This window comes from Alternaria hordeiaustralica, assembly GCF_023758085.1.
Source record: "Alternaria hordeiaustralica strain BMP 2776 chromosome Unknown scaffold_5, whole genome shotgun sequence".
Taxonomy (NCBI): Eukaryota; Fungi; Ascomycota; class Dothideomycetes; order Pleosporales; family Pleosporaceae; genus Alternaria; species Alternaria hordeiaustralica.
Window position 1 is genome coordinate 210,149 of NW_026056777.1, and position 27,195 is coordinate 237,343.

At 54.2% G+C, this 27,195-nt stretch overlaps 6 protein-coding genes across 6 annotated transcripts; 5 read left to right on the plus strand and 1 right to left on the minus strand.

Annotated features, from left to right (window-relative positions):
• Positions 1 to 3,436: 3,436 nt before the first annotated feature.
• Positions 3,437 to 5,305, plus strand: J4E84_003418 (uncharacterized protein; the record flags this gene model as incomplete). The annotated part of the gene is made up of 1 exon (XM_049386030.1): positions 3,437 to 5,305. The coding sequence occupies one exon, from the start codon at positions 3,437 to 3,439 to the stop codon at positions 5,303 to 5,305; it is 1,869 nt and encodes a 622-aa protein (XP_049245879.1).
• An 893-nt stretch (positions 5,306 to 6,198) lies between these two features.
• On the plus strand, positions 6,199 to 8,937 carry J4E84_003419 (uncharacterized protein; the record flags this gene model as incomplete). The annotated part of the gene is made up of 1 exon (XM_049386031.1): positions 6,199 to 8,937. One exon carries the CDS (start codon positions 6,199 to 6,201, stop codon positions 8,935 to 8,937), a length of 2,739 nt encoding a protein of 912 aa, XP_049245880.1.
• Positions 8,938 to 10,039: 1,102 nt separating this feature from the next.
• J4E84_003420 (uncharacterized protein) lies at positions 10,040 to 12,342 on the plus strand (the record flags this gene model as incomplete). Its single annotated transcript, XM_049386032.1, has 2 exons — positions 10,040 to 10,454; positions 10,505 to 12,342. 2 exons carry the CDS (start codon positions 10,040 to 10,042, stop codon positions 12,340 to 12,342), a joined length of 2,253 nt encoding a protein of 750 aa, XP_049245881.1.
• Positions 12,343 to 12,742: 400 nt separating this feature from the next.
• J4E84_003421 (uncharacterized protein) lies at positions 12,743 to 18,619 on the plus strand (the record flags this gene model as incomplete). The annotated part of the gene is made up of 3 exons (XM_049386033.1): positions 12,743 to 12,747; positions 12,802 to 16,873; positions 16,919 to 18,619. 3 exons carry the CDS (start codon positions 12,743 to 12,745, stop codon positions 18,617 to 18,619), a joined length of 5,778 nt encoding a protein of 1,925 aa, XP_049245882.1.
• A 718-nt stretch (positions 18,620 to 19,337) lies between these two features.
• J4E84_003422 (uncharacterized protein) lies at positions 19,338 to 21,283 on the plus strand (the record flags this gene model as incomplete). Its single annotated transcript, XM_049386034.1, has 4 exons — positions 19,338 to 19,520; positions 19,622 to 19,978; positions 20,035 to 20,125; positions 20,193 to 21,283. 4 exons carry the CDS (start codon positions 19,338 to 19,340, stop codon positions 21,281 to 21,283), a joined length of 1,722 nt encoding a protein of 573 aa, XP_049245883.1.
• Positions 21,284 to 25,878: 4,595 nt separating this feature from the next.
• On the minus strand, positions 25,879 to 27,097 carry J4E84_003423 (uncharacterized protein; the record flags this gene model as incomplete). The annotated part of the gene is made up of 3 exons (XM_049386035.1): positions 25,879 to 26,411; positions 26,463 to 26,874; positions 26,945 to 27,097. The coding sequence occupies 3 exons, from the start codon at positions 27,095 to 27,097 to the stop codon at positions 25,879 to 25,881; spliced, it is 1,098 nt and encodes a 365-aa protein (XP_049245884.1).
• Positions 27,098 to 27,195: the final 98 nt, after the last annotated feature.

Below are 27,195 nucleotides of genomic sequence, written 5' to 3' on the forward strand. Positions count from 1 at the left end.
ATGCGGTCGGCGCAAAGCTCTCTAGACCTGTTTGGGTAAGCTCAAATCGCGTACCTGCACCTCATTCGTCAGATCCTGCCAGCCACGGGTGGCTCAAGGATGTGTTGACCGCTCTGTAATCTCATACACCACTGCTTGTTACTCTTGAACGCTCTTTGACGAGGAAGCGAAGTTCAAGTATAGTTTCGGTTGCACGTTTGTTCGGTGCAGCTTGCGACCTTCATCCTGCGCATACTGCTCCAACGCATGCAGAACTCGATGGCAGAGTGTGGGCTATCTCCCGAGTCCTAGACGTATCTACAAAACAATAAAGATTTTGGGTGAATATGCGACTTGCCACCAAATGTCGCATCGCTTAAGAAAGCATAGAATGTGCTCACGAGTGACGTGAGCGGACAAGAAGAAAGTCTGCTGCGTCAGACTATTCAACTTTCGTAGGAATAGTGCGCAGGGCTGTAGTCTTTGGCAGATACAGTTCGAAGGATTGCGGACCGATTCCAATGGTCTCCGCAACTTGACAAGAGCGGAGCTTTGGTCGGCTCGATTATGACGACAGGGCCTTTGACGAGTTCTTTGCCAATGCGGAGCGTTATAAACGGGTTACGTCCAGCGGCAGCGTGTTGCGGATGCTCGGGACGTGTCTGGTATTATTGCACCACGATCAACGTTCTGATTGTGGTTTGGAACGTTTTCGTTTCAAACTTAGTAATTAACTCGAACGAGCAACTATCGCTTGATCGATGAGAGGGATTGCGAATACATGGCCCCCAGCTCCATCCTTCACCTACGTGAGACGTTTGAGGGGCGAGGCTGAGCAGCCTTCCCCCACAGCTCGAACATGTTCACGTAAGCTGGAACGAGAATACCAAGGGTGATCGTCCTTAGTGAGGATCCGCTCGTGGGCCACGATTGGTAAAGCGTGGTGCAACACCAAGATCGATCCCTTTGGTACGGCCCGTCTGAGGTCAAGATGAGTTAGTTCATTCTCGGCTGCACAACCTTCCGGTATTTGCGCTAAGCCCTTTCCCAATTCTATGGCTTAGCCGCCAATGGGTCAGTGTGACAATCAGATCGTAGTCGAGACTCAAGCCAAGCCCATTTTCGAAATGTATCACATACTGTGTTGAGCCAAAGGTCATATGATTCACCGTTACGAAACTGATGACGGCTTTGACATCTCCAACCTACACAATTTATTGAATACACTCTGCCGTTGGTGAAGAAGGCAGCTGTCAGTTTTGGTAAAGTCTCAGGAGGAGCTCTGGTTCTCAGCAGTACCACTGGCAGGTGTCCTGCATACTTGATACGACGGATCCTTCAACCACTCGACATCGTCTTCATGGAAATCCCTTGTTGCTCATCCTGACAGCTGCTAGAGCCGTCAGTCAAACTCTTTCTGCTTAGCCGATACAGCTTCCTCATGCTCTTTAGCAGTCGGTCTTCGAGGTTGTATGTTTCAGCAATAGTCCGAATCTACCCATAATGGCATTCTGGGTGGACCATTGCAGGCAGTCACCGTCCGTAATAGGGATCCAGAAGCTCCATATGTTGGGAGGCAACGGTATATACTTGGCATGACCTCTGGCTCTCGTTCTGAATTTGACGTTCACGATCAGCTTGTAATGCTGTAGAGTGAAGTGGTTTGGCCCAATGATGGACCAGCGATGGCAATATCCTAGCTTTTCCATGTGCTGTACAGGTGGCGGGAATCAAAGTCGATCATACAAAAGAGGAAGGTACATGGTAAGGGCGATCCGGCGAATCTCGTCGACGGGTGTTGCTCGCAATGTAAAGTGTGGCGAGATCATCGTGTGGCGGCTGTGGCGTAGTGACAAGTGTTGCTTTTTGACAGGTGTGGGCCATCCCGGCTTGTCTACATCGAGGCCGGATCGCATCAAGGACTGGCAACGACCATGGGCGTCAACGGTGAAGTTGGATGCGATAACCTGTTTTGCGCTGCGGGCGGGTACCCAAGCCGGACGTACCTGACGATCGATCAAGACGCGGTCTTCGATGCGTGGACCCATGGTGGTCGTACCGAGCAAATAAGGCGCGGCGCACATGGCAAACAAGGTCTGGTGAGAAATGACGCATGTCACGGTGGCTGAACAGAGGGGCGCCGTTGGTAGGACGGCAACAAAGTCGAGCGCAGCAGTCTAGGCTGGCAGACGACTTCAGCCTGTAGGGCATGGATCGGCGGGCGCTGGCGGCGAGGTGTCGCGTTGGAGCAACACCCGGCTGGTTTGGTGCATCGGCAAGAACGGGTAGGCTTGGGGAAGCAGCGCGCGGTCGAGGCAGGCACGAGCAGGATGGGCTGCGCCACCACACCGGCTCAATGCTGCTCGTCGCGTCTAGCCCGACACAGGCTGGGAGCATTGGCAGGCTCAGCTCAGGTGGGCGCGCCGCCGCGGAGTCGCCATGGCAGAATCTTCCTGGAGGGATGGGAGGGAGGGCGAGCCTCGTCTCGCGGGGCGTGTGGCGTCGACGTGTCTCGTGTTGCGACGCAGTTGTTTGGAGAGGCACGTCTTGGATGTTTGGCGGTGGGTCGTTGCAGCGCAGCGTGGTTGGCCGCGGCGATACACAGCCCCAAAAGGCTTGCGTTGTTCCGTTGAAGCCGCCGCGCTGCGCTGAGGCTGCCTCTTGTCTGCTGCCGAAGTCCCAAGTCCCATCGCCGGACTGTCTGCTCGTCTCCTCCAAGTGTCTGCACCCATCGCGCGCTCCTTGCACGGCAACCGCTCGAGACTGAAGCGCCGCCGCATCCAAGTCCCGTGACTGTCTGCCAGCGTCGCCGTCTTTGAGCGCACGCACGCCCGCACGCCAGCCTGCTTACTTAGCCCGGACTGGAACCATCATCAGCCACAAGAGTCCCCAACGGGCCCTCGTCATCGGCACCTTGACTACCAGACGACCTGCACCCTACGACCCTGCGACCGCTTAGTTGCACCACGTCCAGGATCGCGATTCTGCTCCCACGTCCGCCTGCACGTCGCACATCGTGCCGACTGAAGACCCCTCCTCCACGGCCACGCCTCATTTATCGGCTTCCTCGCGCAGCGCCTCTTCACCTGCCTTCCTCGCGCAGCCGCCGTGCTTGCGCGTCCCGTGGTACTCGTCTGCTCGGAAAATAGCCAGCAGATCGCCTTGGTTGGCCCGAGCCGCAATTTGCGACCGAGGGCACATGCGAGCAATCTAACGTCTGTCAATTGGGAAGCTGGCGCTTTCCACGGCCCAAGTCTATCTGGAGTGTTGGTAGACGACGGCCATCTGCGCCCTCACCAGAGGCTGCATCCACCCAAAGGTTAGCCGACCCATGCATGCGCACCCACTCCATCTGGACAGTCGAGCCGGGTGACGCGCATGCTGTCATTGGAAAGAAAGAAGCCATGCTGACCCATCTCAAAGATACGCTCATTGAACCGTCTTGCCGTTCCACACCATGGCTGCCTCGACGCGAGCAATCACGCCGACGCCTACCGGCCCATTCACCACCCACAATGGGCCTAATACCCCAGGTTCTACCGCGCGCAATGCCAACGGCGGAGCGACCTTTGGCACCCATCTCACAAAGTCTCCCGGCGGCCTGTCGCCTCGACTCTCGCCTCAGCCGCTCACTGGAGCCGCCGCCATCGCTGATGAGCGCCGCTTCCGCGAACAGTCCGCGAGGCAGACGAGCCCTAATCCCGCTGTCGCCGCGCTGCAAAGTCTGAACGGCACTGTCCAGTCCATGAGCCACCCTATAGACGCTCCGCAGCAGTCGGCGCCGATAAGCAACAAGGCTGACAAGACGACGAAGCCGCTCATCATTCCCGACCAGATCAACGTCACGGGCGACAGCATGCAAACGAGCCCCGTCAGCCTCTCGAGTTTTGGCGATGGTGACGCGCCGAACGCGCCGGGTGCTTCTGCTGCGGAAGGCGCTGCCACCGGCAATCCAGGCCGGGAAGGCGCGCACCAGCAGCAACCACAGCAGCACCACCACCAACATCACCACCAGCTCATCGCACCGAATCCCGGAGACAACCCAGGCAACCGCGCCTTTACGTTTCCTGGGCCTTTGCCCCCGGAGCCCGATCCACGTGCCCCGGCTCGCCAAATGAGCCTGCCTGGATACGGCCAGAATACGCCCAAATCGCCCTCCACCAAGCGCCACAAGTGCCCATACTGCTCTACCGATTTCACTCGCCACCATAACCTCAAAAGCCACCTACTAACCCACAGTCAAGAAAAGCCTTATGAGTGTCCCACGTGCCAGGCGCGTTTCCGTCGTTTGCATGATCTGAAACGTCATACGAAACTCCACACTGGCGAGCGTCCGCACACGTGCTACAAATGTGGCCGCAGGTTCGCACGTGGCGATGCGCTTGCGCGACACAATAAGGGTCAGGGTGGCTGTGCGGGCCGCCGCTCTAGCTTCGGCATGGATGACGATCTCGGAGACAAAGGCGACGAGGGCATGGACGGTGTCATCTACACTGGCGAGCCTGATGGTGAGGGCGACGAAGACGACGACGGTAGTCGGCGAGTCAGTGAGCCGGCACGCAAGCGACAAAACACTGGGAACTCTACCCAAGGTTCGTATTCTCACCATTCCAGCACATATCCGCCTATTGCTGCGAATCGAAGCTCGAGCAGCCAGAACAACTTGCGCCCTTATTACCCAGGGTCCTCTGCGCAGCCGACTAACGTCTCGCCCAAAGCAGCTCCCACTAGCATCTCGTCGATTCAGAACGCAAATACGCAGTCCAATGTCTTCGCCCAAGGTGGCATGACGGAGAGTCCCAGGCCGTTGTCGCCAGGCCAGCAGGAACAGCATCGCCTGGGGGCGCCAGAAAATGGTCTCCCGGGCTCGCGATCCCCCAGTTTGTCGCATCACTTGCATCAGCAGTCAAACTACACTCGCGGGCGGGGGACACCTCCTGTTGGTTTAGCTCCACCCAGCACAAGCAGCGGGCCTCACCTGCCATCTCTCCCCGGGCTCAGTCCTATGCCCCCTAAGCAGGGCTCTCAAGGCGGCAAAAGCAATGGCCCTAGTATGCTGCAACATCAGACCATGGCTGCTCCTGGTAGCAGCTCGCAGCCGGGCAGCATGTCAAGCCACGGTGGAAGTGGCGGCAGCATGCGCGAAGTCATGGGCAGCCAGGTCGATGTGTGGCAGTACGTTCGCGATATAGAGTCTCGCATGGCGAGAATGGAAAAGGAACACAACGACAAGATCGCCACGCTGCAGAACGAGATCACCACGCTCCGGGCCCAGTTGGCTCAGCAGCACGTCAACAACACGCAAGCCCAGCAACAGGCTCAATAGCGTGAGTGGTGACGCTGCTGCTGCATGTTGTCGCTGTGGTGAGGCTTGCACTGCTTTTTGTGCTTGGATAACGGAGGCGTTCTATGGAGTACAAAACCCAAGATTGAGCAACAGAGAGATTTCGGGCTTCTACATGGATCAACATACGTCAAGGATCACGACGAGCATGTTACAATGATACCCCATGCTAAGATTACTCGCGATGTTTGGCATTTTCCTACCCTGTTCTGCGGTTACTACCCTTCACACCTGTATATTAGACTAGTCACCACCATGTCAATGTTTCTTTGCTAGAAGGTTCCCCGTGACGGTCATGACTTGCAGATCTTGGAGATGTGACGTGACCTGCCACGCCAGCAAAGCGTGTGAAGCCACGCGCCCAGCATGTTCCTGGCAGTGCGGGTAGCGCAATGGACAAAGTCAAAGAATAATGCGGTTGCTGTGGTTGCTGCATCGCATGCAAAAGCGATGCCGTGCATGAACCAGTTCCCACAGGCAGTCGTTGCCATGGTGTTGCAGCAGTGGTGATCCATGGGTGAGGGTGCCCAGGTGGGTAAGGAAGACCCTTCGGGCTAGACAGGTGCTAAGGATAGCCCGCAGTCAACACTGCGCCCAGTCCCGAGCCCGGCCCACTTGGCTGCTACACGTCAGAGTACTACAACCCAAAACTCCCCCTACAACGCACCCAAGACCGTAAACCCCTCACCGCACCCTGCCCTGATTTGTGTAGATGGATGGCGAGCTGCTGTCCTGATAGGCGCACCCGCGCAAAGTGCCCGCACCCGACGCCCAATTGAAGCTGCCCATAGCCGCGCTGGTGATCGCACCCGCAGAAGCCCGTCCAGCGTCCCGGCCCACAGTCACACCAACGAGCTCCACGCCGCCTCTTCACCATGGAGACGTCGTCCAACTCGCACCGCCGCCGCAGCAAGAAGGACCCGGACCGCGAGCGCAGCACCCACCGCTCCAAGGACAAGGATAGGGACCGCGAGCGCCATAAGAGCACCCGCTCCCGCAAAACCCGCTCGTCGGCCTCCAAGGAAGACGACGCTGAGAACCCGCCGCTGCCCAGGCGCCCGTCGACGGAACGCGTGCGCAACTCGACGTCCACCTCGACCTTGTCGTCGTCGCAAACGTCCAAGTCGCACAAGATGGCCGTCGTGCCCGAGATGGGACGCCGCGGCTCGTTGGGCTCCGACAACACATCGCGCATCAGCTTACCCTACCCGTCGCACTCCAAAACATACGCCAAAGAGAGCATCTATTCCCGCGACGGTGTAGAGAAGAGGAAGTCGACCTCGACGCCAGAGGCCACAGATGGCGAGGCCTCGCCAGGCAGGGACGGCGAGCGGCCAGTCGCACCGCATCCACCAAACCGAGCACCACCTCCGCCTCCACCACGGGCACCACCGAGTCCCCCGCTCACTGAGACCACAGGCGCAGATCTTAGGAAGACGGCCAGTGTCAACAGCATGCGAAGGAAGGACCCTGACATGATCGCGCGAGAGATGGAGGAGGGTCGCCAAAGCGTAGACAGCGGCACGCGCATGACTTCGACGGCAGGCCCGCGGATCGCGTCGCGCTCAAGTGTCAGAGACGAGGATACATTCGACGGCACAGACCTCACTTCTACCACTGGATCGCAGCCTAGCACCATCCGTGCCAAGTCTCCACAATTGGAGACGAGAACGAGGACCGTGAGTCCATCCAGCGCTCGGCCCCCAGGCAGGACATCGACCCCGGGCAGAACGTCGACACCAAGCAGGACGTCAACACCTGTCAAGATGAAGACGAGAGCGCCCTCGGAATATACACTCGACTCAGACGCCACTTCAGTCGTACAAGATCGCAACTCTTACCGCCGCAGCCAATCACCCCCGCGTTCCGATGTCTCGCCTTCTTCTGTGGTCGATTCATCACCACGTACACCTACCCAGCACTCCGTTCTTCCCTCTGTTGTATCTTCTGTCAAGGATGGGCCGCCCATGATCGAAGTTATGACAGACCCCATGTCGCGCACACAATCCGTAGATCCCAGCTATGCCCAGTCCCCAATGACCCCACCACCCCCGCCTCCTCCTCCAGCCATGATGGAAGCTCCTCGCGTCGACTACCTGCTGCAGAATGGCGGTCTGGCCAAAGCTATCCCGCGAAGTCTACTAGCGGCTATTGATGGAGTTCCAGCCTCTGCCTATTCTCAGTACACTACACCAAGGCTATCTGGAGCACAAGCGCACGATGTCCGATCTTTCTTTAAGCCTCTGCAGAATGTACTCAACAGCTACAACACCGTCATGGACACAAGCGGATCTTTGGCGGTAGCCACCGGTTATCGCTCGGTTGCGCGGCGTCTTCTCGATCGTCTCGAGAACGTCTTTGCTCGCAACATATCTTCCGAGCATTGCCAGTGCATGATGTGCTTCGAGCAGTCAGTTGTGGAAGATTCTGCAGGTGTCAACTGGGGAGAAATCTTAGAGCTAGTGTCTGGACGTTGCGAATTGCCGACTTGGCCACCCTATGAGCAAGGCGCCGAGCCTGGACTGGGCATATCGTCTGATCTTGAAGCACCGTGCCAGCGTATTGACGTTGATGTACCTGAACAATACCGCGAGCACTACGAGAAGCAGTCGAAGAAGACCAAAGTTGCTGTGCAGTCTTGGCTATCGGACCAACAAGACGGTGTCCCCGAAGACGCTGACGACGAAACGTTGACTTTTATCATGCTTACCCGATTGGAACAGCCACAACGACCACTCTTCTATGCACTCTTATGGGGATTGGACAAGCTCCCAAATCCTCGCACACAAAAGCCGGACAGTGGGACGCCGCCGTACTTGGCAAAAGCTGGTTTGGCGCTACAGCGTCTATATCGTCTCTACACTCCACCGCGCGACCAGCTGGTAGTCATGTATCTCATCCGCCATCCAGACATGCACAACATGCTTGCTACCTTGGCAGCTGTGACCAAACACGAATGGGAGATTCTCGTCTCTGGGCGCTTCGATGGCTTCCTTTGGTCAGGCGTCGATGACCTACCTGATATGAACACAACACCTCCCCGATCAGGCTCAAGAGCAGGACAGGTCCGACCCGGCGATGGACCGCAACGATTTGCATCACCAGTACCACCGAACCGGTACGGCAGCTTCAGCCCAAGTCCGTACTCTCGACCGGGATCTGCCCGCCCTGGGTCTGTCCGTCCGCCCGGCGGAGCCCCTGTGCAGATCGATGAAGAGACCGAGATTGCCGTGCTTGCCGAAATCGAGCGCGAGATCTATCTTGGTATGGAGGCTATGGAGGACGCATTCGAACAGCTCCACAACCAAGCCGAGACTGTGCGCCGTCGTCTGCGAGAGCGAGCTGCAGGTTTGTCCATGGTGGCGCAGCAGCGTAGAGGTGCTGGCATGGGTGGCATCGAAGTTAGGTCTGACACGCCAGCCAACATGCGCGACCCTGATGAAGGAATCGATGATCTGAGAAGCGAGGTCGGACCGGATGACTCGGCCAGCAACGTCAGCAACAACCGGAGAAGAAAAGCACACCGTGCACGCGAACGGAGAACACCAGCACCTGTGGAAGAAGAGAGCGAGGAGGATGTAGCGCTTGCAGAGAGGATACGCAGACGTTTCTAAGGTAATAGGGGGTTTGTTGGAACATTTGCATTTGCGTTGGGGTCTATTTGCGGCGTTCGTTATTCTTTATGACTTGGGAACCATGGCTGATACGATTTATGGCTTCCTAACGGCCGAGATATATGGATACCCAGTTTGTGAGTGCGGAGATGGACAGGACACGCTTTCTTCCATTGTAGTGTGGCCGCGGAGCAGTTGATCGTATACCATTTACTAGGATTATATTTACAATGACGTCACATGTATTTACTTCAACATGTTGATTGGGCCTGCAGTGCAAGTGAGTTTCCGTTGTGCGCAAGACTAGCTTTGGAACGGGAAGATGGCGAAACTTGAGGCTGTTGATGGTACCCCAATCATGTTAGTCTGTCCGACAGGCGATGAGACGCATAGTAGCAGACGACCCCGCGCAACCACATTAGAAGCCCTCGAGAAGTTTGTGTGACGCGACTCATTGGTAAAGATGGTAGGATACCATAGCTGAGGAATGCTTGCGCGCATTTGATGCGATGTCGATGGTCGTCATTATACGGATCTTTTGCTTTTGGTCTGGAGCTCATTAGTCGAACGCGACGCATCCCTGCACGTTGACGCGCCGGGCATGCATGTCCCTCTATGACAACAGAGCGCGAGCGGGACAGTAAACAGGCCAACTCTCGCTCGGGCGGCCCATACAACAACCCAATCTCGCCGTGTCTGGGGTTTCTGGCGCGACTACACCTGCCTCCCGATTCGAGCAGCTGCCCACCTGTTCTCGCTCCGCTGTGGCCCCCGCCATTCGCCGTTGCCCTCGCAATTGGGTGTTTACGAAGCAACCGCTCTTTGGTAGGTGCAGACGACATCGCCTTGTTTGGTGGTCGACTGCCACGGTCTGCGTCTCTTGCCTTGACACTGACTGACGCCTTTCTTCACCAGATCCGGCCACCAGTCTGCTCGATCCGCTCACCGACCGCCCCCGTCGCTGTCGAACCGAGTCCTTCGCTTTACCCCGGGCACCGCGCATGCGCATATCCTCAATCCGCTCGTCTTAATCGCATTCTTGCTCTACAATCGATCCATTTCAGCACATAACCCTCGACACCCCCAGTGCAAGGTCGCGCACATGGCCGAACTAGGCGCGAACGAGTCGGTCGACCCGAACACCCTCTACACCAAGCAGGAATGCATCGGCGGCGGTAGCTTTGGCAAGGTCTACAAGGGCCTTGACCGGCGGACAGGTCATACAGTCGCTATCAAGGTCATCGACGTCGAGAATGCCGAAGACGAGGTTGACGACATTATGGGTGAGATCATGATCCTCTCCGGCATGAACTCGCCGTACGTCACAAAGTACTACGGCTCCTTTCTGGCCGGCTCCGACCTGTGGATTGTCATGGAGTTCTGCTCAGGCGGCAGTTGCGCAGATTTGATGAAGCCAGGCCAGATAGCAGAGGCTGAGATTGCAGTCATACTGAAGGAACTGTTGATGGGTTTGACATATCTCCACGACGACCACAAGCTGCATAGGGACATCAAAGGTACGCCTGCTGGGCCGGCTGTATGCGAGAGAAGACTAATGTAACAATAGCGGCGAACATCTTGGTCAGCGCAAATGGCCAAGTCAAGCTCGCTGATTTTGGCGTCTCTGGACAACTATCGGCGACCATGACGAAGAAGAACACATTTGTTGGAACGCCCTTTTGGATGGCCCCCGAGGTGATTAAGCAATCTGGCTACGACGGCAAGGCTGATATCTGGTCTCTGGGTATTACCGCGCTGGAACTGGCAAACGGCGAGCCTCCATATGCCGACATCCACCCGATGAAGGTCCTCTTCCTCATTCCAAAAAATCCACCACCAACACTGCAGGGCAACTTCTCACCCGCTTTCAAAGAGTTTGTCGAACTCTGCCTGAGAAAAGACCCCAAGGAGCGTCCGAGTGCAAAGCAGCTTCTGCAGACAAACTTCATCCGAAAGGCTGGTAAGCCCGCCCGTCTGCAAGAGCTCATCTCGAGATATCAGGACTGGAAGGTCAGATATCCGAAAGAAGCAGCCGAGTCAGAAGATGAAGCCACTCCCGTGAAGAGGAAGGAGCCTGTCAATGAAGACCTTTGGGATTTTGGAACTGTGCGGCCAACAGGAGGTGGCCGGGGACCGGCGCTCGCCCCAATGAACGATGCGGGTGCCAATGCGAGGAACCCTTCGCCACAACGCAAGCCTGTTACACAGAACAGTGGTGGCTACGGCGATGAGAACGACGACACCCTCCGACAACCACCTTCGCCGACTAAACGCTTAGCACCATTGCAAACACAAGGCTCACCTGGCTCTGTGAGGACCGCTGCTCGGATACCGCTGCCAGCATCACCAGAGAAAAGATCAGCTCCTTCATTCCCCCAACCAGCCCTAGAGCTTCCACGAAAGTCCCCTGTGCCTGGCCTTTTCCAGCCTCCACCCAACAGAGGGCTAGTCACACCAACAAAGCCACAGGCCCCGCAACAACCCAGGCGACAAACACCACTACAGCACACTTATGACGACTTCGTACAACGGGAGATTGCTGCAGAAATGAGGAGTGTGGAACTCACACCGCAACAGCGTGTTCCAACTCCAAGCCGCGCTTCGGTTCTACCGCAGATGACTATACCCGAGATACCGCCATTTCGTGGACAGTCTGCAAGCCCTGGTCAAAGCACTTCGCAAAGCCAGGCACCGAAGCCGTTGCAAAGTCCTATTCGAGTGCAACAACAAGCACCGACCCCGGCGCAAGTTCAGAAGCCTCTACCACCGCTCGTTGGTCAGCAAGGACTACCATCTCTGGCGGGGCAGAAGCCACTTCCGCCAACACAACAGTCGTTCACATCTTTCAGCCCAAGTTCTGCATCCCGACCTGACTCATCGTCATCGCCGAACGACCCATTTGGCAGTCCGATGTCGTCAAATTGGCAGTCACAGCCAAGACAGCAACAAGTCGCCCAATCACCCCCTCCCCCTCCACCACACGTCACCAAGCCTTCGCCCATGTCCCGCGGCTCCTTCGGTAGACCCAAGCCGACGTCAAATCATCCTAGCCTCGCTCAAACGCAAGGTTCTCCAGCGGCGCCCGTCGAGATCACAGCACTCAGCGGTGTGGTGATACCAGCCCTTGAGGCTGCACTGTCTCGTCGTGCCTATCATCTTAGCGTCAGGAACAAGCAAGAATCGGCTCGGTCGCTGGATGATGCGCAGGGCTTCATTGAGCGCAGACGGCAAAGGCAAGAATGCCATGAGAAGGTCACTCGCCTAGTTAATGACATAAAGGGGAAATTTGAAGAATTGGATCACTGGGACGAGAAAGGAGAGGTGGGCATGGGTGGAGAGGTCGCAGGCTTCTTGGAGGGTTTCCTCGAGGAGGTGCTGGTCCGCGTTGAACCAGCAGACGATTGAGGTGCATTTCAGTGTCGGCGTTGACTTTGGTGCTTGTGCACATGGAAAGCCCTTTGGGGTTTCCACGTCTGTTATGCGATCTGGCAAGGCGTTTATTGATGGAGGTTTCTTGGAGCATGTGACCGGAGTGTAGAAGAGTCTTTTTACCCATATCCCGGGATCGAATTGAATCATTTTTCTGCCTCAACGTATAAGTAGTCTTCATGTGTGAGCTGTTCGACTGGATAGCTTTGGGTTGATGAGGAAGTATTGGTGGTGGAAGCTACGACCAATCAGCACGAAGGAGGCAGCTCGGAGGTCCGCGGTAGTTTCGTCACTCGGCCAGGGACAACTCATCACCACGCGTTGCTATACCGCGCTACACCAAAGCGCGGCGGAGATAGCAAGAAGCGTCTTTATGATGGCGTAAGTGCTTTATACTAGTGGAGAGAACAGTTAGCTGACATCGTATGCCTATAGACGCACCATCCGGAGCAATGCGCTCGAGAAGCTTGCCCGTCTATCCGCGCAGTCGCCGTCGGTAGATACCACCCATTCCGACTTTGCGAGGTTGTTCAAAAGATGCCCGGCGGCAAGCTCCATGAAACTGCAAGAGCTGGAGGCTGTTCTCGCCCTGTGCAAATCCGCACCCTACATCGAGTCGATTGACGTCGCTGAGAAGCTGCTGACACGCCTCTCCCCATACCTCATCGCGTCACACGCGCAGACGCTTGCGCCCTCGCCCAGCCTACGCGCCTTCGAGCCCGCGCCGTACGAAGTTCTTACCTACAACCTCACGTGTGCCGTCCTCTCGCTCGGCCTCCGGCATGATCAGCTACGGACGCAAGCTGCCACGGCACTCGGTGCTTACCTCTCCGGTTGGGTCGCAGCAGCAGAGGAGCTCTCGGGGGAACAATTCGTCGACGATGGGGCCGACGACTACGCTGCCGATGGCGAGCTGGCGCGCGTCATGACACACAATCTCTCGCTGCTGGGCTTCCTGAGTGCTGCTGCTGAGCACACCCACTTCTGGAATGCATACGAGAGACTCCAACTCATCCAAGACGTACGAGCAGCATTGACGGAGAACTTCCTCATCGCATTCGAAACTGTGCTGTCGATTGTGCGTAATGCGCGCTCCCACCAGCACGGGTTGAGGGAGTGGAGGCGGTACACGAAGCATTATGCTGCTACTGGACGACCACTTGGCGCGATGATTCTTCACGACTCTTTTCTGAAGGTCGTGCTGGCATCTGCCTCGCTGCTGGTTGGGACCAGTGCGCACCTCACTTCGCAAACGTCTATTCTTGATCACCTACAGACCACGCTCCACAGGAAGAACCACCAGATTCTTAGGGACTCGGCTGAGAACTCGCTGGCTGAGGGGCTGGCTAAGATTGCAGGAGAAGAAATGGAACGTCTGGAGAATGATATGGATTATCTACAACGGGTTGGATCTGCTTGGCAGCAGCAACAAGCCTCCTCTGTCAAGGCGAAGGTACTTGTCACGTATCTTTGTTGCACCATTTACGACGACGACACGGATGTCACAGACGCAGAGGTCTTGACTACCTGGCTCGACAATGTGCTCAACGATCCGGTACAGAGCGCGGACCATGAATTGGCTTCCACAGTCCTCAAGTCCATGGCCATCCTCGCCAAAGTCTCGCCGCAGCTGGCGTCTAGCCTCGGTCGTTCGCTCCCTCGAGTCATTGTTCAAGCCAACTTCGACCATCGAACAACTTCCGTCGCAGCTGAGTCGCTCGCAGCTGTTCTAACTTTTCTTCCCCAGGATGCCATAATCACGACACTGTACAGCTTGGGCAATGTCATCAGCGTCGCTCCTAAACCTGACCGCAACCCTTCTTCATCTCCCACCTTGAACGGCAACGGCAAGCCTGCACGTACAGGTGGTGTTTATCAAAACCAGAACGGCAGCACCATCTCACTCACACCAAGTGATGTGGATGAGCCGCACCATGTACATACTACTGTCGTGGAGACCATCGTGTCCGTCGCAAGAAATTGCAAAGATCCAAAGATAACGGCGCTGGCACTTTCGATGCTTGTCCAGAAGGTCGGCCGTTCTGGAAAAGTTGTAGATGCGAAGATCATCACCGATTCAGCTTTCCTGGGTGTGCACAGTCCGCCTGGAGAATTTAGAAGTCTGCTCAAGGTCTACACTAAACTCTCGCATGATGCACTGGTTTCAGACGATGTGGCTACACTCGAAGCTGTCATGGCTGCGCGTCTCAACCTCTCTAGGGAAATTTCTGCCGATGAGCCTACCTTCGAAATTTATCTTACACATCTGCTAGACACCATTGTCAGCAAGGGAGATGCCCAGGAGACTTCGCATCGCCATCTGAGAGATACTGAGCTCGCGGCTCAAGAGATTGCGCAGATACTAAAGCCTCTCGCGCTTTTGCTTGAACGGAATGCGGAACGAGCGGAGTTCTCCGAGCTGGATGATTCCATCATTGGGCTCCAGCGTGATGCTTGGTTCAATATCGTTGTTCACGGCTTCGATCTGCTGTCCGATCTTGGAAAACAACACAGGGAAGAGTTGCGCACTCTTGCACGGTTCAGCAAGCCCCTCATCGCAGAGGAGCGGCCCTTCCTTTCGGAAAGTGACATCGAACTCAACACGGTGCTGCGTCGCGGTAAGTCGCCTGAACACACAGTCGAGCAGAAGAAGAGGCTTGGGAAACTGCTCCCGTCATGTGAGCCCGACACCAAGTCCTTGAGTTATCAGGAAGCAGTGTTCCTGAGCACTGCATATCTGGTCGAAGATTTACGCGCAAGTGCCGGCGATTGCACCAAGGCGCTTGCGTACTTTCTTGATCCAAAGCTGCGAATTGGCGCAGTGGGTAATTGCATGGCTGCCATTGCAACAACGGCCGTTCGGACCTATCTGGCGAAGACGCTGTCGGGTCAATCCCACACGTTCTCGACCCCGTACCTTGCACGCCAGCTAGCGACGATATTTTCCGCCTGCTGTCATCGTATTGCCCGCGTTCAGCAAGCGGCAGCTACCTGTGCAGATATCATTATCCGCGAAGTGCCATCCACGCTATGTCAAAAGAGTGCGCTATTTGCCCTCTTAGAGCTCCTTTCGATGATGTGGTACAGTTGCCTTGAAGGCGAGACTGATGATTATACCTGGAAGTCGACCTTTACATCAAAGCGGTCCAACATAGTGGTTGAGCTGTCTGATGACTACGCTTTCCGACGAGCGACTCTCGAGGCGTTACACAAGCGTGCAATCGCTTGGGTGAAGGGAGCGCTCGACATTGCTCCACTCGATGTCAAAGGGCTTCTTCAGTCGTATCTGTCCGAGTTCGATGATGAAATGACTTTTGGTCATATATCGCTCGGACGATCTTTTGCGTTGGAGATGGGGTCCGTCATTCCGTCAACTGATCAGCGCCTTGGTGCTATTGAACGCCAAGGCATTAACATCAACACTGCGTCGGACTTCATCACTCAATATACCACGAGACAGGAATACAAGTTTCTCGAGGGCGTTGCTGATCAAGAAGAGGAATGGCTCCAGGGTGCACCGGCTTCTGGACGGAAGTCGACATACCTCTCACGAAGCTTACACGAAGCGACGAATCTTCTAGTGGACTTGGAGAACCGCACCCTTAATCACAAGCATGTTACAATTGCTGAGCTTCGCGATATATTGCGGAGAGCGGCTGCGCTTCTATGCAGGGTGAAGACGGACCAGTCGCCTATCGTTCAGCATCTAGTCGGAATTCCCTTCGCCGTGTTCTCGAAGCAGTCCATCAAGCTGGGTATATCACTGTGGACGAGCGTTGCCAAAGAGAACCCTCGTATGGAATCCCGCATCCTCGTCGCCATTGCAGAAAATTGGGAGAATACGGTGCGCAAGCGTCGTGGTATCTTCAGCCCTGCACTGAGACACGAAGATCCCTTCTACGGAAAGCAAGAATTCGCTGCAACAGACAAAGAAGCACTCTCAAAACGCCAGCAGCAGATCTACAACCTGATCGCTCCGCACTTCCGCCTACTGCAGTTCTTATCTAGCCACTTCAGTGCCTCGAGGTTGAGCAGAGCGGACGTTGGGCGTGTTTACGTTCGGCTAATGCACATCACGCTCGATGCCATGAGTGGTGGTTGCTCGCAGCCCCTTGCTCGCGAGTCGTACTTCCATATCGTTCTGCTTGGATTGCGCATTGCACGTCACTGTACCACATTGTCGGCGACCATTAAATGGCGCCTGACGGATCGCATACTGACTGCTGCTCTGGCGTGGTTTGCGAAAGCCCCGCAATGGTCCTTTGGAGGCAACCGCCTACAGATCAAGGCTGAAACACATGTCCTTGCAGACGTGCAGGCGCAGCTTGACCTTATCGGAAAAGTCACAACTGTTACTGAGATCGGCACGAAACTGAAGGCAAAGCAAGATCTCCTCTCCTTGCTGCTCTCGAATGAGCAGACCCGTCTCATGGTGTGGTTGTTCCCACTCGATTACGGCAAGAAGCACCACTTTACTTCTGGGCGCCACAACAATACACTTCCTGATGTAAGTCGTCTGTATACATGAATCGATAGGAGCTAACGTAACTAGACTGCCGTGTCTGCTCATCTAAAGACCGCTTGGACGGAGAACCCTGCTATTGCTGTACACCTCCTCAAGCGCTTCCAGTCGCAGCGCCTCAACAACGAGGTTCGATGGCAGGTACTCAACTTCCCGCACAAGGTTTTGGATGAGCCTGATGCTCTAGAGATCCTTCTAGGCAATCTCTTACCGAGCGATGTGTCATTCCAGCTTAAGTACATGCTTTACTGGAAGCCTGTCAACCCTATCACGGCCGTCACGTACTTCCTTCCGGCTTATGGGAACCATCCTTTCATTATCCAGTATGCGATGAGAGCATTGGAGAGCCACTCGGTTGACGTCATGTTCTTCTACGTATATCAGATTGTACAAACCCTTCGATACGACGTCCTGGGCTACGTCGAGCGGTACATTATCGAGACAGCCAAGTTCTCGCAGCTATTTGCTCACCAAATCATCTGGAACATGAAGGCAAACGCGTACAAGGATGAAGCATCCGAGGTACCTGATCCCGTCAAGCCCACGCTTGACAAGGTGATGGGTAGCTTGGAGTCTAGTTTCTCCAAGGAAGACCATGCCTTCTACGAGCGCGAGTTTGCTTTCTTCAACGAGGTCACAGGCATCTCGGGTACCCTCCGCTCCGTCCTACATGAACCCAAAGAGGTCAAGAAGCAGAAGATCGAAGAAGAACTTCGCAAAATTCAAGTGGAAGTCGGTGTTTACCTGCCCTCTAACCCCGATGGTCAAGTCATTGGTATTGATCGCAAGTCCGGCAAGCCGCTACAGAGTCACGCAAAAACACCTTTCATGGCTACATTCCGTATCAGAAAGACGAGACCCGATGATCAAGACCTGGAAGATCAGGAAGACGACAACCGCGACATTGCGCGTCAGCGGGACAACAGTTACGAAACATGGCTCTCTGCGATCTTCAAAGTCGGAGACGACTGCCGTCAAGATGTGCTTGCACTACAGATGATTGCTGCTTTCCGCGGAATTTTCAATACCGTCGGTCTTGACGTCTGGGTCTTCCCCTACCGTGTCACAGCAACCGCACCGGGTTGCGGAGTCATTGATGTACTCCCCAACTCCATATCACGAGACATGCTCGGTCGTGAAGCCGTCAACAGACTTGACGACTACTTCGTGTCACGCTACGGCAACGAAGACTCGATCCGCTACCAAGAAGCGCGCTCCAACTTTGTGAAATCCATGGCCGCCTACTCCGTGATCAGTTTCCTTCTGCAGTTCAAGGACCGACACAACGGCAACATCATGATCGACGACGCCGGTCACATCATCCACATCGACTTTGGTTTCTGCTTCGACATCGCACCCGGCGGCATCAAGTTCGAACGCGCGCCCTTCAAACTCACAGCCGAGATGATTGCCGTCATGTCTGGCAAGAATGCAGCAAACCCGTACCAATCGCAGGCGTACCGCTGGTTCGAGGAACTCACTGTCAAGGCTTTCCTCGCTAGCAGACAGCATTGCGGGCATCTTTGCCACGTCGTACAGGTCATGTTGGATAGCGGACTACCGTGCTTCAAACCCGAGAGTATGAAGAACTTCCGCGATCGCTTTGTGTTGGATAAGAGCGAGAGGGAGGCGGCTGATTACATGAGGGGCTTGATTGAGAAGAGTAGGGGGAGTTACTCGACCGGAACGTATGATAGGTTCCAACTTATCACTAATGGAATTCCCTACTAGGCAGATGAGGGCGAGACGTATGGAGGCTTTCAGTCTGATAGATAATATCGTTATTCTCGTAGAGCAACTAGAATCACGTACTTGCCTCTTGGCCCTTGTCAAAAAGCAACATATCTGCATACCACTTACGCATACCCCATCTCTTGGCTCTTTGCACACCGCCGTATCCCAGGCGACACTCCAATATGTCCCAGTCATGCATATGCATATACTCACGCGGTATGACTCCATAACACACAGAATAAGCAACACTAGTCTACCTCCATCTCAAAACCACTCAACATCTCACCCAGGCCTCTCGTTTCCCCCGGATTCCACGCGCAAGCGGCTAAACCAGGTATGCATGTCGGCATGGAGCATGCATGGTAGGGCGCATCTGGTCTAGCCAGTATAGGAAAGTGAGGTGATTAGTTCGCCCCACATATATACTCCGATTGGCGGGAGGCGTTGGCGGTGACGCGGTGAAAAAAATGGGCTTCTTCTTTGCGCTTATGGCTAATAGGCATTTAGATCTCTTTGCTCATTGAGTAACCTTCCTTTCAAGTCAAGTCCAGGTAGCTGTTGAATGCTCTGGCTATTGGAGTGATATCTTTTCCAATTGTACATTCGGCGCTTACTTCCTTGGAATCGTTATGTTCGTATTTGATAATTAGCCCGACATAGTGGTTCCTAACTTTGAGCGCAATCACGCGTTTTTGGGGTTCGATTTAGAATTACCATGCAGCAAGAGATGGAAATGGATATACGGAGGCTACCTGAGTCAACCGAGACGGGGAAAGAGGAGGTAGACATGGTACAGAAAGGGCAATTGGAAGCAGCGCAAGGAACGGATGTCGAAGAAGAAGCCCAAAATGGGAAGAGGAGTAGGCTGAGAATGGTGGCTATCATCACTGCGCTTTTTGTAAGTTTGGACCTACTCACCATCTCCATGGCATCTTCGATGAACGAAATGCCCAATCTCCCTACAAAACCCTCACATGCAACACACTAACCACCACCCAGCTCTCCCTCTTCGTCTCAGCCCTCGACGCAACAATCGTCTCTACGGCTCTTCCCACTATATCACGCGACCTCAACAGCGCCACGGGCTACACCTGGATCGGCGGCGCGTACCTGCTTGCCAACGCCGCTTCAGGCCCCATCTGGGCCAAGTTGTCTGACATCTGGGGCCGCAAGCCCATCATGTTGGCTGCACTTGCCATTTTCTTTGCTAGCTCGGCGGTTTGTGCGACGGCGAAGACGATGCAGGAATTGATCATCGGGCGTGCGTTCCAGGGTACGGCGGGTGGGGGGTTGATTCTGTTGGTGCATGTTTGCATTAGTGATTTGTTCAGTTTGAGGCAGCGGAGTTTGTTGATGGTGAGTTGCTTGGCAGGTGGTATCGTGGGAGTGGTCTGGTTAATTCTTGTGTGCAGGGCTTCACCGAGGGCATCTGGGCGCTGGCAGGTGGCATCGGTCCGGTCTTGGGCGGTATCTTTGCTAGTCTGGTCACTTGGAGATGGTGCTGTGAGTGTCATCTTTCTCCTCTTCTTCTCTGCGAACTTGCGCTGACTTTAATCCCCCCGACACCCAGTTTACATCAACTTACCTATCAGTGGATTCGCCGCTGTACTCATAGTCCTGTTCTTGGACATCAAGCATGAACACACCTCTTTCATCGATGGTATCAAGGCCGTAGATTGGTTCGGCATGTTCACCTTCCTTGGCTTCACGCTTATGATCCTTTTGGGTCTCGATTTTGGAGGCGTACTTTTCCCCTGGGACTCCGCCAAGGTCATCGCTCTACTTGTAGTAGGCGGAGTGATGATATTTGCGTTCATTTACAGCGAGGCAAAAGTGGCCAAGTACCCATTGATTCCCATGACGGTATTCCGCCGGGGAACAAATATCGCTGCTTTCCTCGTCGTATTCTTCCACGGCTTTGTCTTCATTGCAGGCGAGTACTATATGCCGCTGTATTTTCAAGCCGTTCTCGAAGCTTCTCCGTTGCAGTCTGGACTACTCCTCCTCCCCTTTATCGTCACAGGTGCGATTGCCGGAGTTCTCTGCGGCCTCATCATGCACAAGACTGGCCACTTCCGTGAGATCATTTGGGTGGGCACACTGCTCCTCACCATTGGTTTCGGCCTCTTCATCTCCTTCGACGCATACACATCGACTGGAAAGGCAGTAGGTTTCGTCATCCTCGGCGGTCTAGGATCCGGGATACTGTTCGAGGCACCAATGATTGCTATTCAGAGCCAGGTCGAACAGCAAGATGTAGCTACCGCTACTGCGACACTATCTTTCGTTCGTAATATCGGCGTCGCAATATCCACCATCATCGGCGGTACCATCTTCCAAAACTCGATGAACGGTCAGGCTTCTTTTCTTCGAGACGCTGGGCTACCGCAGAATCTATTGAGTCAACTTGATGGCGACAGCGCCATGGCGAATGTCATGCTTCCTGCCACGTTCGAGAATGCGGCATGGGAACTTGCTGCGAAACAGGCCTTTGCCGCCGCGATGCGCAATATGTGGATCACGTATACGGTACTCGCTTTCTTGAGTTTTGTCGCAGGTCTGTTCATCAAGGCCGCAGTGCTGGGAACGGATCATGTGGAAACTGTCACTGGATTGAAGAAAGAGAAGGTCGCGGCAAGAGTAGAGACGGACAGTTCGTAGGATGTGAAACGCGCTGTGGCGTGCACTTGCGCCGGAAGGTGTGAGGTAGTCGTTGAGATGCTCGCGGCAGCGACGATGACGTCACGCCACTTGGAAACAACCCGTGGGCCTTTACGATGGGAAACCATCTCGACTCGAAATACTCCAGACACCAGCTATCTAGATCAAATCCCGATCCCTGGCCCAGGTTGCCCTGCTTATCGCTTACCCTCCATGGCTCCATTGTGATCTCTATTCTCGCGCACCGTGCGGCACACTGATTGGAGAAAGCTACCTAGGTATAATTGTGCGCGATAGTTTGAAGCTTCGGAATCGCCGTCGCCGATATGATCTGCCTCCTGACGCTTAATACGCTTGCACCTTGCATCGTATCTGTCCAGTATTCCAGACGAATATTGTGTGGAATGCTGTGTGATGACGTGCGGGTAAGGCTGGCAGCGTCGGACAGGCCGACCCCGCCTCGTGGTGGCTGCAGGTAGTCATCTCGCCAGGCCGAATCCCCTGTGGGTAGCGCTCGGTGTGAGCGGGGCCCAAATACTACATCGCATACTGATCTCGAGAGGTTTTCGTTATAAGAGGGTCGCAGTGCGTTCAGTTCCTGGTGCGAAGAGATTCAATGCGACATCGAGGTCTACAACTCTGCGATGGCTGAGACCCAAGAAGCGCGTTGTCTTATCATTTGGCAAAAATACAGCATCTGATTCAGCATTCAGGGTAAGATTAGATTTCTCTGGGGTGACGGGGTGGGATGTGGGTCAACATCCGCGATAGGTGCGGGTTCCCTGGCACGAGGTTCGTTGACGCCGCATGCGTCCGCGTCACACGGCATGTCTAATATCCTGGAAGACCATTGTCCATATTGTGCCTCACGTCCGAGAAACGATCGATCTCACAACTTCAAAACACACCGCAACGTCAATGAAGGGTAGGGATACCATTCCCTGAACCGTACGAAATGGAATTTTTACCGCGCTGTCCGGCATCACTGACCCCTCTTTCTGGCGCAGAAGGCCTGCTTCCGGTGAAGAATAACGTCACAGCACCTGGAGCTTACCGCTGTTTAGTCTGACTTGCGGTGACGCCCGCGACTCGTCGTTTACTGTAGGGGAACGTTTGGGTGTTTTTGCGCTAGCAGCAATGGTTCTCTGCGATCACAACCATAGCGCAGTACTCTGGAGTACCTTGAGCAGTCGGTTAATCGTCTCAAATTGCCCTAGAGTATGTTGATATCAGCGCCATGTCGTCTCTGAGCCAATATGGGCCCGCGGTAACAAACCAGGAACAGGCGAATGTTCTCATGCCATCTGTGATCTTTGCTTCGCTGCTCTCGATCTACGGATAGTGTCACTCGTGCAAAGGGCTGATTCAAAAATATCCGATCGCTTTCGGTGTGACCCGTGTATCTTTGCATATGCAGCCACCACCCGCTGCAATGGGCTTGGAACGGCGGGACGGATAGACTGCACCACCATCGTGCCATTCGAATGTGCATTTCAACAAAACAGGACAGTATACGTATGCAAGGCTTGCAGAATCACGCGTAGATCCACTAGTGGGTAGTTTTCGAGAGGTGAATACCTCGAGCATCACCTCACTGTCGTCCACGCGCCATCAGGAAGAGCTCGCCATAGTGCGCCCATTGCGCTAAAGAACTAAGGAAGTCAAAGCTTCCGTGATGGTATCTTACGTGCCCATACATTGCCGGCCGCGGCTGTTGTACAAGCAGATAGTCCCATGAATGATTACTGCCATCCACACGAGTCTTGGCGCGGATCGACCGCTGGCCGGGTAGATTGGAGACAGCCGAAGCCACCATAGTGACGTCTGAAGCGGGTATAACACATGTTACCAAAGCTTCGGGGGCGTTGTCGTCTTGATTCGGCGCCGCCGTTGAAGCTTTACAATCGGGAACATACAGGTACTAGCGTGTTGTTGTCAGACGGCCGCTCATCACATGCGGTAAGCTCTGGCATTCGAAGACGGTTCGGACGATAAGTCTGCTCTCAAGCCTCGGCTCTGGTTGATAATTCTACGGCATCTCCGACTTCATGCATCTGTTGTTGGCGATTTCGTGGGGAGTCGATTTGCATTGGTGCATTTTGACAGGCAAGACTCGGAGCGACACTGACTGTGGATGATGATGTGGAAGACCACGGCACATCGCGCAGCCTACCACAAGATGTGATTATATATACACTCGTCGTTAGCCAGCCTTCTTGACGCTTCGATAAACATACTGAATTACACCTGGCTTCAACAGGCAATATCATTATTCTCCGCTCTTGTTTATCCCCACCGATGATCCTTTCGCTTTGCCGGGAACTTCTTGCCACCGGGCCTTCGTCTCACTTTCAGCTCTTCCACTCAAGCATCTCTCGACCTGCATAATCTCACCACATGTAGCCAGTATGTCTTCCAGAAGCGGGGACTCGGACATCCATCCAGATCGCATCCAAGCCCGCGAGGACCAATGGCGTCGCGACAACCAAGCCAGAAACCGGTCACCAGTCAGAAATAGAAGCTTCGATGTGACCGAACTCGGCGCCATCGGTGCCCTCTTTGATATGCCTGGGGATGAGCCTTGGCCTCCCAGCCTAGAGCTCACCGACCACGACGCCCTGTCTGACAGTGCCAACTTCACAACGATGACCACAGATGCTAGCATCGATCTACGAAGGGTCGAGTTAAGGGGAACTGCAGGCAGCTCGCCCATATCTCGCGCATGCACTCCTGGAAAATGCGTCCCGTATCTTCCATTGCATGAGTACGAGGAACTACAACGACAGAGATCGGCCAGCAGTAAGACTCTCCACAGTATCCTCGGACGATCTGATGTCTAACCAGTGCTATTATTCGATATGCGTTGGCCAGAGTTCACGCTGACGGATCGATAGAGCGACGCCGAATCTCTGTGTCGACCACGGTAGAGCCCGGAACACAGGACGAACTTGATGAACATGACGAAAACCACTATATCGAAATGCACAACACTCCCTTCTCCAACCATACCCCATCGCACGGCTCCCGTGACTTGACGGACAAAGAGGGTTGTAGCGTGAAGGATGTGGGGCTCAGTTCTTCAGAACCTTGGTCGCAATTCGGTCGAACTGTCGGAAAGAGCGTCTGCAGTGGCCCACAACCGTATGCTCTGCACTACGAGGGTGTCGCCGAATGAATGACCGTCACATGGAGGTCCACAATGATGGCAACGCCACTGATGAAGGTTTTGCGATGAAGCAATGGAAACAAAGTCTTCGTGACAAGACCTGTGGTCTCGTCGGCATCGGATTGTCTTCTGTCAGCAGCCTTGGTAATGGGGATTTCTGTTATCATTGGTTCCTTGTCGCTACCGATCTTCGGCTGAACGTTTTTGCTCATTTGACTCCAAGATTACATCGTGCATTGATAGTCGCGAGCGAACAAGGAATACATCATATCCACCTCTTCGTCCACACCTTCTAGTCACTGGTCCCGCTGACAAAAATTATCGAAAGCGGCGCTCAATTACTTCGAGACGTAAAAGCATACGAGATCTGATGCTGCGTTGAATGTTCAAGTGAGATTAAATCCGGCCCAGGAAGAACGTCCTAACGAAGGAGTGCTACCCATCTGCGTAGAACTGCGGATGATCTGAAAGTCGATCTGCATCTTGCGCGAGCAAAAGAAAAGGCGCGCACTGTATATGCGCCGCCGTATAGCAAATATCTGCGTTCATCGTCCAGAAGCCCATGAAGCGCCTTGAGCTAACCAGGTAGGCACGGGTGTCGCTGCTTCCGAGTGGATAACATCATGAGCTGGCGGGGAACGTACCGTTTTAAGACTTTGTCGCAGCGCACTTCCTGCGTATCTGGAAATAACGCGTTTGAAAAGCAAGATCAAAGAGGGGAGAGCGGGATTTGCACATAAGAGTGATGCGACGGCAGCGGCAGCGCCATGACCCCCGCAAGTTTCCGCAGGGCAAAACTGCGGGGCCGGGAAACGCCCTCGGGATGCAGGTGAGCCAAAATCGCAACCCCATTGAAACCTGAATCAGACACTTCTCAGAGATATCAGGGGTCTTGCAAGCTGCTAGTAGATCGGTCGTCATGCTTTTGTCGGAATGGTGGAGATCTACGGCTGTCGGCTGCCACGGACCCTCTGCGCGTTCCGCGCAAAAGCAAATTTCGTACGCCTTCGACGTTCGCTATCGAAACAGACGTTTACCGTTCATGAGCGGGGTCTTACCAGTGGTGTTGAGTAATACTAAGAGCAATCTAACCTTCCTGGTCTTTGCGTGCATACAGTGATTCGGTTGGCTCAAATCTTCAAGGGCTGTAAATACATGTTTGCTAAGATGTACTTCTCCGTCAAGGAGTGAGGGACGGTAAGTCTAATCGACGCAAACCTACACGCTGTAGTACATCGACGCACACTTCCAAGCAAGTTGTCAGTAGCTGTATCGTTGTCGATAATCCTGCTGTCAATCTCACAACAAATATGAGAACACAATGACTGAGCATTGCAAGAGTGTTCGGCCCGTTCGTGATGCTACAAGTAGCTTCTATCAAGTATGTGGTGGTAGCAAGTACTACTATATCTATACAAATCGCTTTTGTTCATACAAAATCGTCCCTCGAAGTGACAGTGGTGGTGATGGTGATATCGCCCGGGTCCTTCGGCTCATGGTTCCAAGCGTTGTTCCCATGACTCTCCCTGAGTATCGTCTCCTCGCTTGCTGTATCACTGCCCATCCGAACTGTTGTCTGTAAAACACTCTCCCCAGGGCCCATGTATATTTTATCCGACTTCCTACTTCCATCCATACCACGGCTGCTCTTGGACTTGGAGTACTCCTTGAGTGGATAGGAGTTCTGGCCTGAGGAGTCGCCGTGTGAACCGTATTTGATGCGGACGTAAAGTGGCCGAAGAACGGGGACACACGCGCAAACAATCGTGAGGAATACTTCGGTAGAAGACCAAAGAAGCATACTCGCGGTGTCGTACACATAGTTCTCCATTGAGGACATGGATCGCAGTTCAATGGTACGGACAACAGAGCACGCACCGGCAAAAATGCCCAAAGAGAGACCAGATGCGATCGTAATCTTATCCTTGCGTTTCATATTGAGTCCCATGATAATGTGCCAAGCTAGAAACGGTCAGTGTCTACTTTGGAGTGGTACGCAGCAGGGTAACGTACGAAGGAGAGCGAGAACGAAGTCCATAGCTGCAGACCAAGCGCCCATCGTTAGACCGACCTCAGTGAAGTTCAGCCAGCAATAGCCGCCTTCGATTGTTTGATCCCATAAGAACGCCGATGGTACACACTGAGTGTACAGAAGCGTTGTTGTGATGATGCAAAGCACTGTCGTACTCGCTATGCAAAACCAGAGGATAGCAATGTGCCATCTCTTAATAACAATGCGCAGGAGAAACAGTGCTACTGAACCCTTGGAGGCAGCTATTCCCATGATGCAGATGCCTTGACCGATGGCTTCCCACATGATCGATTTGGAGTAGTTGAGGTCGAGTCGTACAATGTCGGCCGTCTGTTTGCCAACACCATAGGTGATACCAACAGACACGCAGCCAACATAACCGATGAAGGTAGCCTTCGAAAGTCAGTTTATTGAGCCTTTGACTAACTACCAAGTTGAAGTTTGTGAATAGGTGTAAACTTACCAGATTGACCAACATCAATACGTCGTCCCATCCGATATTTCTCACAATATACTGCCTTGTGTACATTCGCAATGCGACAAGCACAGTGCCAAGAAAGACCTGAGCCCACATCACTCCATTGAGTATGTCCGCAAAATCAGCTGGCTTGCCCATCTTGATTGCTGATAACTGGTTCTGGTTGGAAACCTGGGAGGGACCTCTCTCCTCTTCGTTTGCTATTCCAGTGTGTCGCTGATGAACGTGTAGGCTTG